Genomic DNA, 21,302 nt, shown 5'->3' on the forward strand with positions numbered 1-21,302 from the left:
TGACGCCATGCGCTCTGAATACGCACTGCTGATTGGCTGTTACCGCTCTGCGTGTAACCAATCAGATGGTTCTGTGGGTGGGACAATGCTGGGGCAGCAGTGGAGCAGCTTGTTAAGACGTTAGTTTAGGCGGTGGCTCTTTGTTGTTAAGGCGGCCGCCTTAACAACAAAGCGCTGCGGGAAACTCTGGAATACAATGATTTGCAAATCCTTTTCAACTTATATTCAATTGAATAGACTGCAAAGACAAGATATTTAATGTTCGAACTGAGAAACTTCTTCTTTTTTTTTTTGCAAATAATCATTAACTTAGAATTTAATGGCAGCAACACATTTCAAAAAAGTTGTCACAGGGGCATTTTTAACACTTTGTTACATGGTCTTTCCTTTTAACAACACTCAGTAAACGTTTGGGAACTGAGGAGACCAATTTTTGAAGCTTTTTTGGTGGAATTCTTTCCCATTCTTGCTTGATGTACAGCTTAAGTTGTTCAACAGTCCGGGGTCTCCGTTGTGATATTTCAGGCTTCATAATGCTCCATACATTTTCAATGGGAGACAGGTCTGGACTACAGGCAGGCCAGTCTAGTTCCCGCACTCTTTTACTATGAAGCCACTCTGTTGTAACACGTGGCTTGGCATTGTCTTGCTGAAACAAGCAGGGGCGTCCATGATAACGTTGCTTGGATGGCAACATATGTTGCTCAAAAACCTTTATGTACCTTTCAGCATTAATAGTGCCTTCACAGATGTGTAAGTTACCCATGCCTTGGGCACTAATACACCCCCATACCATCACAGATGCTGGCTTTTGAACTTTGCGCCTATAACAATCCAGATGGTTCGTTCCCTCTTTGTTCCGTAGGACACGACGTCCACAGTTTCCAAAAACAATTTGAAATGTGAACAGAACACTTTTACACTTTGCATCAGTCCATCTTAGATGAGCTCGGGCCCAGCGAAGCCAGCGGCGTTTCTGGATGTTGTTGATAAATGGTTTTCGCTTTGCATAGTAGAGTTTTAACTTGCACTTACAGATGTAGCGACCAACTGTAGTTACTGACAGTGGTTTTCTGAAGTGTTCCTGAGCCCATGTGGTGATACCCTTTACACACCGATGTTGCTTTTTGATGCGGTACCGCCTGAGGGATCGAAGGTCACAGGCATTCAATGTTACAAGCAATGATTTGCAGCATCTGGTTTCTCTCGATGTGGAGGAGCAGCGGCTTTACTTTGAGCTCTTCCCGGATGGCAGGGCTTCTCACCCTATCTCTAAGGGAGAGCCCCGCCACCCGGCGGAGGAAACTCATTTCGGCCGCTTGTACCCGTGATCTTGTCCTTTCGGTCATAACCCAAAGCTCATGACCATAGGTGAGGATGGGAACGTAGATCGACCGGTAAATTGAGAGCTTTGCCTTCCGACTCAGCTCCTTCTTCACCACAACGGATCGATACAGCGTCCGCATTACTGAAGACGCCGCACCGATCCGCCTGTCGATCTCACGATCTACTCTACCCCCACCCGTGAACAAGACTCTGAGGTACTTGAACTCCTCCACTTGGGGCAGGGTCTCCTCCCCAACCCGGAGATGGCACCCCACCCTTTTCCGGGCGGGAACCAGGGACTCGGACTTGGAGGTGCTGATTCTCATCCCAGTCGCTTCACACTCGGCTGTGAACCAATCCAGTGAGAGCTGAAGATCCTGGCCAGATGAAGCCATCAGGACCACATCATCTGCAAAAAGCAGAGACCTAATTCTGCTGCCACCAAACCGGTTCCCCTCAACGCCTTGACTGCGCCTAGAAAGTCTGTCCAAAAGAAGTTATGAACAGAATCGGTGACAAAGGGCAGCCTTGGCGGAGTCCAACCCTCACTGGAAACGTGTCCGACTTACTGCCGGCAATGCGGACCAAGCTCTGACACTGATCGTACAGGTAGCGGACCGCCACAATCAGACAGTCCGATACCCCATACTCTTTGAGCCGGGGAGCAACAAGAATTGCTACCCCAGCCCGTTGCGTCTCACTGCGTACAACGCCAGTGTGGAAGGGAGTTCAGCCCCTCTCGAGAGAACTGGTTCCAGAGCCCTTCATGTGCGTCGAAGTGAGTCCGACTATATCCAGCCGGAACTTCTCCACCTCACCTCACTAGCTCAGGCTCCTTCCTCCCCAGCGAGTTGACTTTCCACGTCCCAAGAGCTAGCTTATGTAGCCAAGGATCGGACCGCCAAGTGCCCTGCCTTCGGCTTCCGCCCAGCTCACATCATACCCGACCTCTATGGCCCCTCCCATGAGGGGTGAGCCCATTGGAGGGGGGACCCACGTTGGCTCTTTGGGCTGTGCCCGGCAGGGCCCCATGGGGACAGGCCCGGCTCGCCATCGTGCCCCAACTGCGGGCCTGGCTCCAGAGGGGGGCCCCGGTGATCCGCGCCCAGGCAAGGGAAATCTGAGTGTTGGTTATTGTATTTCCATAGAAGTCTTCGAGCTGCTCTTTGTCTGATCCCTCACCTATGACCTGTTTGTCTTGGGAGACCCTACCAGGGGGCATAGAAGCCCCCGGACAACATATTTCTTAGGATCATTGGGACACGCAAACTCCTACCACGATAAGGTGGCAGCTCATATAGGAGTTTTACAGACCTTAGATGGTGAAATCCCTAAATTCCTTACAATAGCTTGTTGAGAAATGTTGTTCTTAAACTGTTCGACAATTTGCTCACGCATTTGTTCACAAAGTGGTGACCCTGGCCCCATCCTTGTTTGTGAATGACTGAGCATTTCGTGGAAGCTGCTTTTATACCCAAACATGGCACCCACCAGTTCCCAATTAGCCTGTTCACCTGTGGGATGTTCCAAATAAGTGTTTGATGAGCATTCCTCAATTTTCTCAGTCTTTTTTGCCACTTGTGCCAGCTTTTTTGAAACATGTTGCAGGCATCAAATTCCGAATTAGCTAATATTTGCAAAAAATAACAAAGTTTACCAGTTCGAACATTAAATATCTTGTCTTTGCAGTCTATTCAATTGAATATATGTTGGAAAGGATTTGCAAATCGTTTTATTCTGTTTTTATTTACTATTTACACAACGTGCCAAATTCACTGGTTTTGGGTTTTGTTTATTCATTGTTTAATTAATATGGTGTCAAGGATCACAACAATCGTTGTCAAGTTTTTGCTAATGAACTCAGTTTGTGTCAGCAGTGTCACTTTGGCCTAGATCCTGCCACCATGTTTATCTTTTTTTTTCCTTTTATTTCTTTAGATAACAGTGACCTAATAGCGTGTATGGTGGTCAGCAAAGATGGCGGCCAGGCTCAAAGGTTCCTCGCTGTGGACATCTACCAGATGAGTCTGGTGGAGCCGGAAACCAAACGCCTCGGATGGGGTGTCGTCAAGTTTGCAGGCCTATTACAGGTAGGAAGAACATTGTGTTTATCTGAAAACAGTGATGTACCATTGCTTGCATTTAGGGATGTAACAATAAAGGCTACAATGATTTAGCGCAGAAAAACTTCCCATGGTTAATATTGCCATTTTATATTATAATGATCATACAACTGTGATTGATGACACTTTGATAAAGTCACGAACCGGTGACACTGCTCATTCACTGGAGAAGCAAACTAGCGCTAGCTAGCTTAAATGCTAACATGAAAACAAGGGACATTGACGTATTTTTCCATTAAGAAACGCAATTCACCAATCAAAACTTCTATAAGCACATTACTGTCTGAGCAACTAAAATATTAGATTGTTTACATCAAACCTTCAAGCTGTGCTCTCTCGATCACGCCATGTTAGCCCAAGAATCCGCTGGAGACAGTTGATGTGAAAGTTCTCCAGCTGTTGGATGTGGCGGCGATACAGGGTCCAAGCTTCACAGCCGTACAGTAGTGTGGAGACACAGATGGCTTGGTAGACTGCCACCTTGGTATGTATGCTGAGGTCTTTGTTCACATACACCGTCTTATGCAGTCTACCAAAGCAGGCTGAGGCAGACCTTATTCGGTTTTGAACATCATTGTCCATGCTGTAGTTTTCGGAGAGGATGCTCCCAAGATATTTGAAGTCTGAGACTACTGCTAGGGGCTTGTCATCGATGTTAAAGACAGGTGATGGTGGTCGAGTTGGCGGAGGGGAGTTCCACTGGCAGAGTACTTCGGTCTTCACAGTGTTCACAGTGAGACCCAGTCTACTATAGGCCTTCACAGTAGCTGTTAGCTTCGCCTGCAGAGTCTCTGATGTATGTGCCACGAAGGCACAATCATCAGCATACTGTAATTCCACAATGTTCACAGTTTTGACCTTGGTAGCTGCCTGCAGCCTTCTGATGTTAAATAAGCTTCCATCCAACCTGTAATCCACCAGAACACTACTGCTTCCCTCAACTTCTTTGTGCAGTAGCCAGGTTACACTCATGAGGAAAATGTTGAATAGTACAGGTGCAAGTACACAGCCCTGCCTGACACCTGTGCATACCTTGAAAGGCCTAGACTCTTGTCCTCCTGTTGTTACCTGAGCCATCATCCCCTCGTACCCTGGTGGAAACTTTGTAGGATGTTTACTAACTTCTGCGGGCAACCAACCCTGAGAAGCACCGCCCAGAGCAAGTCTCTGTTGACCGTATCAAAGGCTTTTGATAGGTCCACAAACGCCATGTATAGATCTTGATGTTGCTCCCTTCACTTCTTTTGTAGCTGGCGTGTTGTGAAAATCATGTCCACAGTGCTGCGATTTTTCCTGAAGCCGCATTGAGACTCAGGCAATAGGTGTTCTGTTATGCTCTGTATGAGTCTTGACAGTATCACTTTGACAAGAACCTTGCAGCAGACAGGACAGATATTCCTCTACTATTGCCACAGACAGACTTCTCACCCTTCCCTTTATATATGGTTACAACATTTGCATCCCGCCATTGTTGGGGGACTGCTCCGCGCTTCTATACATCAGCAATGTAGTGGAAAATTAATCTGGTACAGAGATAGCCTCCCTGCTTAAGGATCTCTGCAGGGATGCTATCCGGGCCAGGGGTTTTGTTGTTCTTCAGTGACCTAATTACAGCCCAGACTTCAGAGAAAGCTGGTGGAAGATCCAGTTCTTCAATAGTTGGGTAGCTGGGCAGCTCGTTCAGCATTGCCAGATCAGGGGTGGCAGGTTGGTTAAAAAGTGTCTGGAAGTGTTCCGCCCATCTGTCCACAACTTGTTCCTGGTCCTTTAATGAGGGTTGAGCCATCAGCCGACTTCACAGATGAGGGAGAGGAGTTCCTGGGGCCATGGATGGTTTTTGCAGCATTATAGAAGTTGTGCATGTCGTTCTTCACTGCAAAATGTTCGATTTCTTGAGCCTTGTCAGTCCACCAGTCATTTTTCAGTATTTGTAGGACAACCTGTACCTCCTTCCTTGATGTTCTCCAGTGCTGCTTTAGCCTGACAGATGTAGGGTTGTTCAAGGCTGCATTATGGGCCTTGTGCATGGTGTCCAGTATGGTTCTGATGGATTCTGAATTTTCGTCGAACCAGTCCTTACCTACGGCGGTAGCCAATAGACCCGGCTGCGGCTTCATACTTTGAGCTAAGGCAGGTCCAGTTGTCATCAACACTGCCTTCAGGGCTCAAGAAGGGGTCGATTTCCTGCAGCTTCCCTGCAATGGAGGATCGAAAGCTGTTCAGGGCCTCGTCTGCTTCAAGCCGTGCACAATCCAACAGCTTCTTGCCAGTTTTTCGGACATGAACAGGGGGGCGTACTGACGCTCGCAACTTGGAGATAATCATGCGGTGGTCAGTCCAGCAGTCAGCACCTTGCATTACACGGGTGATGTGCACGTCCTTGGTGTCCTCGCATCTCACGATAACGTAATCCAGCAGATGCCATTGCTTGGATCGTGGGTACATCCAGGAAGCCTTGTTTATTTTTCTGTTGGAAGATAGTGTTGGTGATTGTCAGGTCATGCTAAGCACAGAGACTGAGTAGCCTCATGCCATTGCTGTTGACCTTCCCGATACCATGCTTCCCAATCACTCCTTTCCATATAAGGTGGTTTTATGAGCTGGTATTAAAATCACCAATCAGGAGGATTTTGTCACTGCTAGGGATGCGCTGTAGGGCCTCATCTAGTTCCTGGTAGAAGCGGTCCTTTGCCTCATTCTCGGATGGTAGAGTTGGCGCATAGGCACTGAGAAGAGTTGCATAGTGGTGTTTTGCCAGGGGGATACGGACAGACATGAGTCTTTCACTTATGCCGGTAGGTGTTTCAGTGAAACTGGGTACCAGGCTTTTTTTTATTGCCAAACCAACACCATGGTGATGTGGACCTTCTGTAGGGTAACCCTTCCAGAAAAAGGTATAACCCGGGCCTTCTTCTATTAGGGATCCCTCATCCAGAAGTCTGGTCTCACTCAAGGCGGCGATGTCAATTCCATAACGTCTGAGCTCAGCAGCAACAAGCGCAGTTCTTCTTTGCAGCCTGTCAGGATTGTTGTCCAGGTGGGTTCTGATATTCCATGTAGCCAATTTCAGGGGAACTTGTTTATTTTTTGTTTTTCGACCGCGGTAGTGGAATGTCCCGGTAGGTACTGTATACTGTGAAGAGTGGGCAATGTTTAGGCCACATTTTCTAGGCCTTCCCCCAGTTTTGGGGTGAGCAGTGTGGCTCCTAAATAGGGCTGCTCAGTCATACAGGGGTCTGCCGAAATCAGCTGCCACTCAAATCCCAGCTGATAGCGACCATTATAGCCCAGTATTTGCGATGTGCAGGAATCTAACTAGAGGCTCCCAGTTCATTCTAACCTGCCCCCGTTATTAGACATCTTGACGCCGCCAGACTTTGTACTTCAGAATCCATTGCTGTTCTGGATCCACCAAGGTCAGAAGCAGAGACCTGTGCGGTGATACGTTTTAAGTGCCTCTTGGGGTGCACAGTTCCCAACCGCACTATCTTTGCCACAAAGAGATGGAGCCTAGTGACAAGGGGGAAACCCAGCACAACCAGCACCTCTTCATTGCTGCGGGAGGCCGCCGGAACCCTCAGTGGGTCGTGGCCCGCCGACGTGTGCCTCCATTACGGTGCTTTTCTCTCAGGGTGTTCTGCCCTAGCCCTTGTTTTCCTGGACTTACCCGCAAGGCAACGGGTCGATCCCCTACCTTTTAGCCTGAAGTCGCGAGACACCAGTTACCGTGTGCTGCCACGAGGAGGCAAGGTGAGAGGTCTTGGTGAAGGAGAGACTATGTACTGACCTTGGAAGGCTTACGCGTTCGGCTTCCTTTACCCAGCTGGGTCGGCCAGCGGCAGGAGCTATGCATCACATGCATCCCTACATGCAACGTCTCTCTAGCATACTGCACTAGACACATCACTACACCCTGCGACCCAGGCCCGCTAAACACACATTATTAGATTATTATTAGATTATCGACCCACTAGTTTACTGAAGCTAGCTCTCCAATCAGCTAAACAGACTCAATACCTCCACAGTGACATTTTGGTGAATTTACTGAGGAATTTGTGAAAGTGAAACAATACAAAAAGAATGCCATTGTAAGTTAATAATGCTAACACAGACACTTATGATGCCAAAAAACATAAAAAAAAGATTGGAAGTCCTCAAAGGCTTATTTTGAAAATGTAATTATGTTTATAGATATGCAACTGTTACGTTCCCTGATGGCTCAGCGTCTAGGGATTATAGGGAAACGCAACATAAAAGTGTATAAACCAAATGAGTTGTAAATTAAAGACACCGAAGCCAAGAATTGAAAACAAAAACTAGTGTTATTGAAAACAACAAAACACAACACTAGCCTAGCTTGGGAATACAGGTGCTGTCAAAGAAATGAACAAAACATACCAAAATACACCTCTAGAAAACAAAAGGTAAGCTGACTAACTGAAGCTATTTAATTAGCACAAACCAAAAACCTACCTATCTACTCTAGCCAAAGAGGGGGTCCAAAACATACAAGGGTGACAGCCACCACCAAGCCTGGTGTCTCTATACACAAACAAATCCTATGTGTGTAGTGTATAAAGGCCTCTGTCTAACCTTTCCCAAGACTAGGCTGCAGATACTTACTAAAGTTGAAAGGTCAAGAAAAATGAAGACAAAAAAAAACAAGTGGCACAAGTGTAGCAAAAAGCCTAACAAAAATGATTAGAAAACAAAGTAGCGTCTGTCAAAGTTCCACACAGCATGTCAGAAAAAGAATCCCCCTTGATCCAGTAGTGAGCAGGTGGTTTTAAACAGGCTGGGGGGATGAATGGTGGACTGGGATTGGCTGGCTGATCAACAGGTGAAATGAGGAGCAGCTGGGAACAGGAAACGATTGATTGGCAGCAGAGGCAGTGATTGAGTGTGACCTGTACAAACAAAAGAAGAAGAAACACAAAACAAACAAACCACCACTATGTGGAACGTAACACGCCCACCAACAAGAATGAACATAATTGTTCATTCAAACAAGTCGCTATATCTAGGTTACATTGAAAATATATATGTCCATATATACACACACAATTAATTCACCCACACCCGACCAACCCCTATTTTCAAAGGCTGGACAAAGTTGGTAGCAGCCAAAACTGGAGCACCGCAGAGCAAAGCTTTATAGCTGTCAAAAACCTTTTGCTTGAGCTCTGCCATCTCTTGGTCCCTCTGGTGGATCTGGCCTTGCACTATCTCCAGCTGCCTCTTGGCATCTCCCAGTGCAGAGAACATATCCAGCTTGATCCTGGTCTCTGCATTCAGGCTGTTCTCCAGGTGCAGAGTCTTCTCCTTCATGGCGGACAGCGCCGACATCAGCACCTCTGTGTCTTTCTCATTCTTCTTGTACTTGGGCAATTCCTGACACTTGCGCTCCAGATCCTGAATCTGCTCTTCCTTGAGTCTTATGTCCATGCTGAGCTTCTTGCACTCAGTCTCCAGCTCTCTAATTCGACCACGCGGCGAATCGTTGGACTCCACTCTTGTAGCTGCAGCTAAAGCCACCGCCCTGGCAGCCGTGGGCTCCTCCATCTTCTTCCTCTTCCTCTCGTCAGCCAGATATTTTTCAGCCAGGATGCGACCTTCCTGCTCGGCTTTTAGCCTCTTCTCCAGCTGGGAGATGGTCTGCTTATCTTTCCATTTGGCCCCTGCAGCATGACAGTTGGCTACCAAGTGACCTTTTCTATGACAATAAAAGCACTCTCGTTCTTTAGCACGAGCCCTGGCTTGTGATGGGGAAAAGGAAGGAGCGACAGGAGGCATCTCAGAAGATTGCCTAAACACAGTTGTATGTGTCAGAACATACTCATCAGAAAAAACTGATGCATCTCTCAATGTGGTAACCTTTTGCTCATTTAAGTACACCACACATCGTTCTGGAGCACATTTTTTAAAAGCCTCTAGTAGGACAAGTTCCCTAAGAGAGTTAAAATCTGTGGTCTTGCTCGCTTTGCACCACCTGTCAAAACGAACACTTAACTCTCTGGCAAAGTCCACAAATGTTTGTTCACGTTTCTTTCGATAGTCCCTAAACTTCTGTCGGTAAGCTTCAGGCACCAATTCATAAGCTCGTAGGATTGAAGCCTTAACCACCTCATAATCCATACATTGATCCAAAGACAAGGCCGCCATCTCCTCCTGAGCTTTACCGGTCACTTTACTCTGCAGTAAAGTTGCCCAAATATCCTTAGGCCAGCACAGAGCAGTTGCAAGCCGTTCAAATGTCTGGAAGTACGCATCCACCTCGGTTTTCCGGAATTCTGGAATACACACTTGTCTCCTGATGTCATATGTATCTGATATAGGTGTGGGATTACTCTGAGCGGTACACTGTGCAGCAGCCATTTCCAGCTCCAGCTTTCGCAGCCTTATCTTAGTCTCAGCCTCAATCTTAGCAATTGTCAACTGATGTTCAAACGCTCGTGCCTCTCGTCTGTCATTTGCCTCATGTTCGAGACGAGCCAACCGGACCTTCAGCCTAGCCCCCTCTACCGAACCACTAGTCCGGGAGCTGACTGATGACAATCCCTGAAACTTGGGGAAGGTAAGTGGTACTCTGCCTACGGCCTCGTCATCTGAAACAAGAGGGCTACAGACAGAAGCACACTCTGCCGCATCAGAGCTGGGAGCATCTGAGGACAGAGAAAACACGCCAAGGGTGACGAGTTGGTCCCACACTTTAGACTTTATGTCCTTTTTCAGAGAGACATTACTAATGTCTATGTCATAGTGTGCCCCAATCAAAATTAAATCTGCCTTACGGCAGCTATCAAATACTTTTTCTGACGGTTTACAAATAAACTCATCTAAGTCAAATACACATGCCATTATGGCCTACCACACACACAAGTACGCCAAACAAACTACAGACAATTCACATTCAAGAAAAAATTCCTGGACAAGCCCCCAATTTATGTTACGTTCCCTGATGGCTCAACGTCTAGGGATTATAGGGGAACGCAACATAAAAGTGTATAAACCAAATGAGTTGTAAATTAAAGACACCGAAGCCAAGAATTGAAAACAAAAACTAGTGTTATTGAAAAGTAACCGGGGGGGGTTACAACAAGACACAACACTAGCCTAGCTTGGGAATACAGGTGCTGTCAAAGAAATGAACAAAACATACCAAAATGCACCTCTAGAAAAGAAAAGGTAAGCTGACTAACTGAAGCTATTTAATTAGCACAAACCAAAAACCTACCTATCTACTCTAGCCAAAGAGGGGGTCCAAAACATACAAGGGTGACAGCCACCACTAAGCCTGGTGTCTCTATACACAAACAAATCCTACGTGTGTAGTGTATAGAGGCCTCTGTCTAACCTTTCCCAAGACTAGGCTGCAGATACTTACTAAAGTTGAAAGGTCAAGAAAAATGAAGACAAAAAAAAACAAGTGGCACAAGTGTAGCAAAAAGCCTAACAAAAATGATTACAAAACAAAATAGCGCCAAAGACAAAGTAGCGTCTGTCAAAGTTCCACACAGCATGTCAGAAAAAGAATCCCCCTTGATCCAGTGGTGAGCAGGTGGTTTTAAACAGGCTGGGGGGATGAATGGTGGACTGGGATTGGCTGGCTGATCAACAGGTGAAATGAGGAGCAGCTGGGAACAGGAACCGGTTGATTGGCAGCAGAGGCAGTGATTGAGTGTGACCTGTACAAACAAAATTAGAAGAAACACAAAACAAACAAACCACCATTACGTGGAACGTAACAGCAACAACAACAACATATATGCTATCTGTTGTTGTGTTCCCAAATTTTAGTGTACAAAAATGAAGGTGTGTGTTACTGAGTCCGACCTGGACATAATCTGGACTGTACATAAATGCTTATTTTGGAAATCTAATGTGTATAAATTATATGCAATCTATTGTGTTCCCTAATTTTTCAATGTTCATGAATGAAGGTGTGAGTTGCTGAGCCCGACTTGGACATTATCTGGACTGGACCTGGTTTTAAAAACCCTTTAAACAAATCCAATTCCATTGACAACCTGGTCTGGTGAAGATAAAATGAAATAAGATAAATAAATAAAAAAAACATTTTCTTGGATAAAAAATAAAGTAAAACAATATAAAAACAATTATATAAAAAACAGTAATTAATGAAAATGTTAGTGGATCAGCGGCACACACAATCATGTGTGCTTCAGGGACTGCGTCCCTTGCAGACTGTATTGTCTATGTTGTGGGAACCAGAATATTAGTAGCAGAAAGAAACGACCCCTTTTGTGTGAGTGGCTGTGGATGAGTGTGAATGGGGGAGGGAGGTTTTTTGGGTTGATGCACTAATTGAAAGTGTATCTTGTTTTTTTTATGTTGATTTAATAAAAAAAATAAAAATAAATAAAAACAAAAAACAAAAAACAAAATACAGACACTCATAAACATGTTAGCATATTAGCTAATGCTAGCTTCATTTCATTAAAATATGCATGAAAACACATCACATCACACAAGACGGTTCAGTAAGTAAAAATAGTTTTAGTTGTATTGTTCCGCCCGATTGTAGCTGAGATAGGCTCCAGCGCCACCCGCGACCCCGAAGGGAATAAGCGTTAGAAAATGGATGGATGGATGGATGTATTGTAAAATTGTTTGGACTGATGAAGGAAGAAACCATACGAGTAAAAACGCTATAGATGACTAGAAGACGGAACGGCACTTGTACTTCCTGTTCAAAGCTTTAAACAGCAGGAAACACTTGTAGGCATTCACCCAGCAGCACCTGCAGTGAGTGAACTCGTCCAAAAGGTGGCGCCATGGCACAAACAATAACACACCATTTCATAGGCTTTGCATGTGTTTAATGAAAATTATTTGCATTACGGCCGTCACCAAAGAAAAATCAATAAATTAGCCACACCGTTTTATAAGCCGCAGGGTTCAGAGCACAGGAAAAAATATTAATATCAATTGCGCTGTATCACTGCAGCTTTTGATGCTGCCATGTTTTTTTGTTTATTATCCACTAGAACTAGTAAAATAAATGGATTTCGGTCATCTCTGATTTATCTTTATTGATATATTTATTTTCCCTCCATAACTTTCATACAATTAGAATTTATTTTCAAACATGTTAAACTTCCAGAAGTGTGCAATAAACCTACATAGGCATTTTAGTAGCTTAGCAAAGTAACTGTTCATATTTTTGGCCATCTATTGAAAATAATTTAAATCATATGGCATTTATTTTGGAATTTTTCCTGTCAAATGTACACATGTTTGTTTTTCTTTAATAATGCATTTTAAGTCGTAAAATACAGCAAGTATGATGTGGCTAACAATGCAGCTAATGTAGTACACTATTCCGCCCATAAAGCCCTCTAAAAACATCCAAAAATGACCAACAATACTTAATTTACATCTCATGACCTAAATATTAGCAAGTATTAGCGATATAATTATTATAAGCGCTACCGCAGACAATCTATTTTAACGGCGCCGTGATCACAGAGAGCTAACTAGCTTATGCTGCTATATTGACATATTGAGCTGCAGCATCGCCTCTGAGCTGGTGAAAGTTAATCCTACATGATAAATCATGCCTCTCACCTGGATAGTACAAGGTAGTGGACATAAACCCACAAGTTGGTCAACTTTGACTTCCAACTTAGTGAGGATTTTGATTAATTCTTCATCTAAACGGGAAGATATAAACGTCCCATCAGTCTTTATCCCAGTGAAAGCAGACATTGTCGGTGATTGTTTTATGTTTATAGTTTGTATATCTCGTTCAGCACGTAGCAGTAGTGCAACTTGCTGGATCTGTTTAACGCTCAGCTTTTAAAACTTTTTGCAAAAATAGAAGTTCCTGCATCATCATCAGTCCCAAAGTAGTCTTTGTTGTCTCTAATCAAGTCTGCCATGATTAGTGGTTGTGTTGTTGTTGAAGGGAAAGTGAATGTTGTGATGCGTCTGTGAAATTAATAAGCCGCCATATGTTTAAAATGATCAAAATATGTAAATAATACATGTTATTATGAATGTTACTAAAGTGCATATATACGTACAGTGTGTATATAAAACCTTGAAGGAGATTTTTGGATGTTTTTTTAGAGCGCTTTATAGGCGGAATAGAGTGACTGTCATTACTTCCATGAGCTGACTTTTGCTCGTGTTTATTTACAATTTAGAATATCACAGTATGTGATGTTGAAACAGTGTTTTTGTTTTGTTTTTTGTCTATGCATGGTGCAATCGTATGTGCACAATATTTATTATTTATTGCTCATTTGTTGTTTTTTCGTTGTTTTACCTTTGTAAATGTATGTAGAAAGGCATTTGTTGTTTCTTGTTTGTGTTTTTTTACCTTAATTTTGTTTTCACTGCAACCACTCCATTGTGGGATAAATAGTCTATTCTATCTTAAAAAAAAAAGAAAAAAACATGTGTTCTTGTCTTACATAAGGATTATAAATGATAGGCAAAACTCAACAAAAAAAAGTGCAGTTCCCTTTTAAAATAAAGGTTGAATAATTTCAGGTCAATTGTAACTTGCTTTGAATCTCGTAATGTACGGACGTTAATTTGTGCGTTAATAAGATTTTTTTTCTTTTTGACACTGAATTTATGTTACTGAAGTTTTTGCACTTGAATTTTGTGAACTGAATTTTTTGTGCATCAAATTATGCTGATCATTTCATTGAAATAAAATGCAGTGTAAAAAAATTTGGTGTGTAAAAAAAAATCAGTGCTGAAAAATTTGGTGTGTAACAATTCAGTGTAAAAGAATTCAGTGCTGAAACCCCCAAAGGGACAAGCGGTAGAAAATGGATGGATGAAAGATTTGCTGCTTCAAAAAGCAAGACTCACTTCCGGTAAATTAAGAGTGAAGCAATCGGTCCTGTCTCAGAAGCAGCCAAAGAGGTGTCAAGTCACGTGACACGGGTCTTGCAAAACAGCATAACAAAGGCAGTTAACTGGACTACCTGGGCGTGATACAACATAATTCACAATTCAATGCGGCCTGCTGGATATTTTCAAACTATAGAAATGATTCCAATGGTTAGAAACAGAATTTTATACACTGAATTTTTTTATACAATGCCATTTTTTACAATACTTTTTTTATACAGTGAATTTTTTTTAGACTGATTTTTTTATGCACTGAATTTCTTTACACAGATTTGTTTACACTATTTTTTACACTGAATCTTTTTAGACTGATTTTTATACACACTTTTTTTGCACTGATTTTTTTTGCACACATTTTCTTTTACACTGGCTTTTTATACACTGGTTTTTTTAGACTTTTTTTACACACATTTTTTTATACACTGAATCTTTTACACACTGATTTTTTTTACACTGATTTCTTTATACACAGATTTTTTTACACTGATTTTGTTTTACACTGAATATTTTCAGCACGGTGGAAGAGGGGTTAGTGCATCTTCCTCACAATACGAAAGTCCTGAGTAGTCTTGAGTTCAATCCCGGGCTCGGGATGTTTCTGTGTGGAGTTTGTATGTTCTCCCCATGACTGCGTGGGTTCCCTCCGGGTACTCCGGCTTCCTCCCACTTCCAAAGACATGCACTTGGGGATAGGTTGATTGGCAACACTAAATCGACCCTAGTGTGTGAATGTGAGTGTGAATGTTGTCTGTCAATCTGTGTTGGCCGTGCGATGGGGTGGCGACTTGTCCAGGGTGTACCCCGCCTTCTGCCCGATTTTAGCTGAAATAGGCTCCAGTGCCCCCCGCGACCCCGAAGGGAATAAGCAGTAGAAAATGGATGGATGAATTTATCAATGAAATTGTCAGCATAATTTGACGTGAAAGAAATTCAGTTCACAAAATTCAAACGCAAAAAATACAGTTACACAAATTCAGTGTCAAAAAAGGCTTTGGTGATAAAGAGACAAATGAGCCTCCATAGCGATGCTTTCTCTTTCACTCTCACCTTGACTCACTTTTTATGCCCTTATATTGAACTCCTTTATCTCCCCTCCCCCTCGCCCCACCAGGACATGCAGGTGTCTGGCGTGGAAGACGACAGCAGAGCGTTGAACATCGTGATCCACAAGCCCAGCTCCAACCCTCACGCCAAGCCGCTGCCCATCCTGCAGGCCAACTTCATCTTCGCCGACCACATCCGCTGCATCATTGCCAAGCAGAGGCTGGCGAAAGGTCGCATCCAGGCCAGGCGCATGAAAATGCAAAGGATTGCAGGTGAGGATACACGGCGGTCACGGGGTGTGGCGCACCAAAAGTGAAAGGACACTTGATGACTTACTGTAAATGAAGGCAGGTCCAACTGTCTAAGCAGTAACGGTGATATTGCAAATTATGCTGGCAATAGTCCAGTTGTTGTAATTACCGACACTACTTTTTGGATTATTTTAATTGATCGTGAATATATTTAGAATCAAATGGATTTTTCTACACAATGTAGCAATATTAACAAAATAATACAACAATCTATTTCTTTTTTTTTGGTTGAAAAATAGTGCAAAATAACCGTCCATCCATTTCCTACCGATTGTCCCTCTTAACCTAAAGCAGGGTTGTCAAACATGCGGCCCACAGGCATGATCAGGCCCGCCAACAGGTGCAATCCGGCCTGCGAAATGTGTTTGCTAAGTGTAAAATAGAGCTGCATTTCTAAATGTGTCCACTGGGTGTGGCTACAGCAATTATGTTAGGCAAGCAAATAGTTTATACCAAGCAAGAGGTACACGGTAAAGCGGGGCTGCAACTCTTCCCACTTGACCCGACGTAAAACAAACAGGAGTAAAATAAATAATTGGTAACACTGCACATTGATATACAAAACCAGTGAAGTTGGCAGGTTGTGTTAATGGTAAATAAAAACAGAATACAATGATTTGCAAATCCTTTTCTACTTACCGGTATATTCAATTGAATAGACTGCAAAGACAAGATATTTAATGTTCGAACTGGAAAACGTTGTTATTTTTTGCAAATATTAGCTTATTTGGAATTTGATGCCTGCAACATGTTTCAAAAAAGCTGGCACAAGTGGCAAAAAAGACTGAGAAAGTTGAGGAATGCTCATCAAACACTTATTTGGAACATCCCACAGGTGAACAGGCTGATTGGCAACAGGTGAGTGCCATGATTGGGTATAAAAGTAGCTTTCATGAAATGCTCAGTCATTCACAAACAAGGATAGGGCGAGGGTCACCACTTTGTCAACAAATGCATAAGCAAATTGTCCAACAGTTTAAGAACAACATTTCTCAACGACCTATAGCAAGGAATTGTGTGGGGCGGTATAGCTCGGTTGGTAGAGTGGGCGTTCCAGCAAATTGAGGGTTCCAGGTTCGATCCCCGCTTCCATCCTAGTTACTGCCGTTGTGTCCTTGGGCAAGACACTTTACCCACCTGCTCCCAGTGCCACCCACACTGGTTTAAATGTAACTTAGATATGGGGTTTCACTATGTAAAAGCGCTTTGAGTCACTAGAGAAAAGCGCTATATAAATATAATTCACTTCACTTCACTTCCAATTTAGGGATTTCACCATCTAACGTCCGTAATATCATCAAAAGGTTCAGAGAATCTGGAGAAATCACTGCATGTAAGCAATGATATTACAGACCTTCGATCCCTCAGGCTGTACTGCATCAAAAAGCCACATCAGTGTGTAAAGGATATCACCACATGGGCTCAGGAACACTTCAGAAAACCACAGTCAGTAACTACAGTTTGTCGCTACAGCTGTAAGTGCAAGTTAAAACTCTACTATGCAAAGCGAAAGCCATTTATCAACAACATCCAGAAATTCTGCCGGCTTCGCTGGGCCCGAGCTCATCTCAGATGGACTGATGCAAAGTGGAAAAGTGTTCTGTGGTCTGACGAGTCCACATTGCAAATTGTTTTTGGAAACTATGGACGTTGTGTCCTCTGGAACAAAGAGAAAAAGAACCATCCGGATTGTTATAGGCGCAAAGTTCAAAAGCCAGCATCTGTGATGGTATGGGGGTGTATTACTGCCCAAGGCATGGCGTAGTGAGTAGAGCAACCGTGCCAGAAACCTGAGGGTTGCAGGTTGCTCCCTGCCTCTTACCATCCAAAAATCGCTGCCGTTGTGTCCTTGGGCGGGACACTTCACCCTTTGCCCCCGGTGCCACTCACACCGGTGAATTGAATGATGAATGATAGGTGGTGGTCGGAGGGGCCGTTAGCGCAAATTGCAGCCACGCTTCCGTCAGTCTACCCCAGGGCAGCTGTGGCTATGAAAGTAGCTTACCACCACCAGGTGTGAATGAATGATGGGTTCTACATGTAAAGCGACTTTGGGTACTTAGAAAAGCGCTATATAAATCCCAGTTATTATTATTATTATTAAGGCATGCGTAACTTACACATCAGTGAAGGCACCATTAATGCTGAAAGGTACATACAGGTTTTGGAGCAACATATGTTGCCATCCAAGCAACGTTATCATGGACGCCCCTGCTCATTTCAGCAAGACAATGCCAAGCCACATGTTAGAAGTTGAACAGTGGAAATGACAAACGAGGTTGTTGATACATAGACACATTTTTATTTATGCTTTATTTAGTTTTTTGTTCAATCCTAGGTGGGCTGCGACTTGAAGTTGAACTGCTTTGTAGATACACTGAGACAAAGTCTGAGTTCATTGTGTTTTTGAACCCACCAATTCTTTCCTCAGAATTTTCAACCAACTTGAAGTGTTTTTTCAAGACGATTTCTTGTGATATGTACATTTTCACAATGTGCTTGTTCTATTTTGGGCCGGAGCAAAACAAAGGAAACAATCGTACATTGACTGTACAAACATACATATACACATACTGTACATATACATTCACTGTACAAACAAACAAACCCCGTTTCCATATGAGTTGGGAAATTGTGTTAGATGTAAATATAAACGGAATACAATGATTTGCAAATCCTTTTCAACCCATATTCAGTTGAATATGCTACAACGACAACATATTTGATGTTAAACTGATAAACTTTTTGCAAATAATCATTAACTTTAGAATTTGATGGCAGCAACACGTGACAAAAAAGTTGGGAAAGGTGACAATAAATACTGATAAAGTTTAGAAATGCTCATCAAACACTTATTTGGTACATCCCACAGGTGTGCAGGCTAATTGGGAACAGGTGGGTGCCATGATTGGGTATAAAAACAGCTTCCCAAAAAATGCTTTCACAAGAAAGGATGGGGCGAGGTACACCCCTTTGTCCACAACTGCGTGAGCAAATAGTCAAACAGTTTAAGAATAACGTTTCTCAAAGTGGAATTGCAAGAAATTTAGGGATTTCAACATCTACGGTCCATAATATCATCAAAAGGTTCAGAGAATCTGGAGAAATCACTCCACGTAAGCGGCATGGCCGGAAACCAACATTGAATGACCGTGACCTTCGATCCCTCAGACGGCACTGTATCAAAAACCGACATCAATCTCTAAAGGATATCACCACATGGGCTCAGGAACACTTCAGAAAACCACTGTCACTAAATACAGTTGGTCGCTACATCTGTAAGTGCAAGTTAAAGCTCTACTATGCAAAGCGAAAGCCATTTATCAACAACATCCAGAAACGCAGCCGGCTTCTCTGGGCCCGAGATCATCTAAGACGGACTGATGCAAACTGGAAAAGTGTTCTGTGGTCTGACGAGTCCACATTTCAAATTGTTTTTGGAAATATTCGACATCGTGTCATCCGGACCAAAGGGGAAGCGAACCATCCAGACTGTTATCGAAGCAAAGTTCAAAAGCCAGCATCTGTGATGGTATGGGGGTGCATTAATGCCCAAGGCATGGGTAACTTACACGTCTGTGAAGGCACCATTAATACTGAAAGGTACATACAGGTTTTGGAACAACATATGCTGCCATCTAAGTGCCGTCTTTTTCATGGACGCCCCTGCTTATTTCAGCAAGACAATGCCAAGCCACATTCAGCACGTGTTACAACAGTGTGGCTTCGTAAAAAAAGAGTGCGGGTACTTTCCTGACTCGCCTGCAGTCCAGACCTGTCTCCCATCAAAAATGTGTGGCGCATTATGAAGCGTAAAATACGACAGCGGAGACCCCGGACTGTTGAACGATTGAAGCTCTACATAAAACAAGAATGGTAAAGAATTCCACTTTCAAAGCTTCAACAATTAGTTTCCTCAGTTCCCAATCGTTTATTGAGTATTGTTAAAAGAAAAGGTGATGTAACACAGTGGTGAACATGCCCTTTCCCAACTACTTTGGCATGTGTTGCAGCCATGAAATTCTAAGTTAATTATTATTTGCAAAAAATAAATAAAGTTTATGAGTTTGAACATCAAATATCTTGTCTTTGTAGTGCATTCAATTGAATATGGGTTGAAAAGGATTTGCAAAGCATTGTATTCCGTTTATATTTACATCTAACACAATTTCCCAACTCACATGGAAACGGGGTTTGTACATATACACATACTGTACATGAACATACACTCATGCATATAATCACGTTTCATCAAACATATATTAACGTTGTTACCCTAGGGGAAACTGGGTAACACATGGCACACTGACAAAGCTTATCCTATTGTTATTATAACAATCTACAAGGTTACTATAACTGCCTTCTATTTCTTCCCCTCCATTTTTCTGCTTACCTTTGTATGTCTAGGTATCATTACGTATGTGTATTGTTGCATTTGACTAACTGTATTGTTGATAATAGAGGTAAATTGTTATTATTCATTATCTATAGCGCTATTTCTATTGGTATTTGTATTGCTCCATTTGTAGTGTAATAATGCTCATTGTCATTTCTGTATTATTATTTATTTCACTAACTGCTTCTTTGCTATCACTTTTACCATGATATTTGTACATATTGCATTTGCTTCTATTGTTGTTGTTGTTGTGTTTGCGGTTGCTGTTTTTGTCTCTCTGTCTTATACCCCTCTTGTCCCCACAATTTCCCCCTCTGTCTTCCTCTTTTTCTCTTTCTATCCCCTCCTGCTCCGGCCTGGCTGCACCAAATGATAATATAAATACATTTATAAAAGTCAAATACAAATAAAGCAACAAGAGGAGTATCCCACACTTCTCTTTTGTAAAGTAAATTTGTACAGCCGATATGATCATCTACATCAACAATATGATTTGCCTGAGAAGCTGGACAGGACAAAAAAAAAAAAAAAAAGTTAAATAAAATGACCAAAATACATTACATTTTATTATGAATGTTACTGCATTACATGTGTACTTACAGCATGTATATCAACTTTTTTTTTTAATCTGTCCTGTCTACAGATAAATCATATTGTTGATGTAGATGATCTATATCTGCTGTGCAGATTTACTTTACAAAAGAGAAGTGTTGGATACTTGGATCTTGTTGCCCTATTTGTGTTTGACTTTATTAAATGTTTAGGTATAATTTTATTAAATAAAACCAGTTTTCTTTTAAGTAATATAGAAATCTGTTTATCTATTTTATGGAGGAATGTAGGTAATTCCTCAACTTGTCAGTCTTTTTTTGCTAGTTATGGCAGCTTTTTTTAAACATGTTGCAGGCATCAAATTCCAAATGAGCTAATATTTGCAAAAAATAACAGTTCGGTTCGAACATTAAATATCTTGTCTTTGCAGTCTCTTCAACTGAATATAAGTTGAAAGGGATTTGCAAATCATTGTATTCTGTTTTTTTTTTACCATTTAAAAAACATGCCAACTTCACTGGTTTTGGGGTTTGTAGAACTGGCACCCAATGTTATAAAAAAAAAAAGTATTGATTCTGAAATGAGAATCAATACTTATTGAATGGAATGGTGTGGTGCTGAAAGATTCACAGTCCTACTAAACACCGTGCAGACACGAGA

At 42.6% G+C, this 21,302-nt stretch overlaps 1 protein-coding gene across 2 annotated transcripts in view; it reads left to right on the forward strand.

Moving 5' to 3' along the window:
• The window catches only part of clec16a (C-type lectin domain containing 16A), a 138,613-nt gene that overhangs the window by 107,577 nt on the left and 9,734 nt on the right, over window positions 1–21,302 (forward strand). For both annotated transcript variants that reach the window (XM_061981606.1, XM_061981607.1), the window contains exons 19-20: window positions 3,265–3,416; window positions 15,451–15,655. In XM_061981606.1, the coding sequence (XP_061837590.1) occupies window positions 3,265–3,416; window positions 15,451–15,655 (357 nt within the window). The remainder of the gene's footprint in view (window positions 1–3,264; window positions 3,417–15,450; window positions 15,656–21,302) is intronic.

Source organism: Nerophis lumbriciformis, linkage group LG24 (assembly GCF_033978685.3).
Source record: "Nerophis lumbriciformis linkage group LG24, RoL_Nlum_v2.1, whole genome shotgun sequence".
In the NCBI taxonomy this organism is placed as follows: Eukaryota; Metazoa; Chordata; class Actinopteri; order Syngnathiformes; family Syngnathidae; genus Nerophis; species Nerophis lumbriciformis.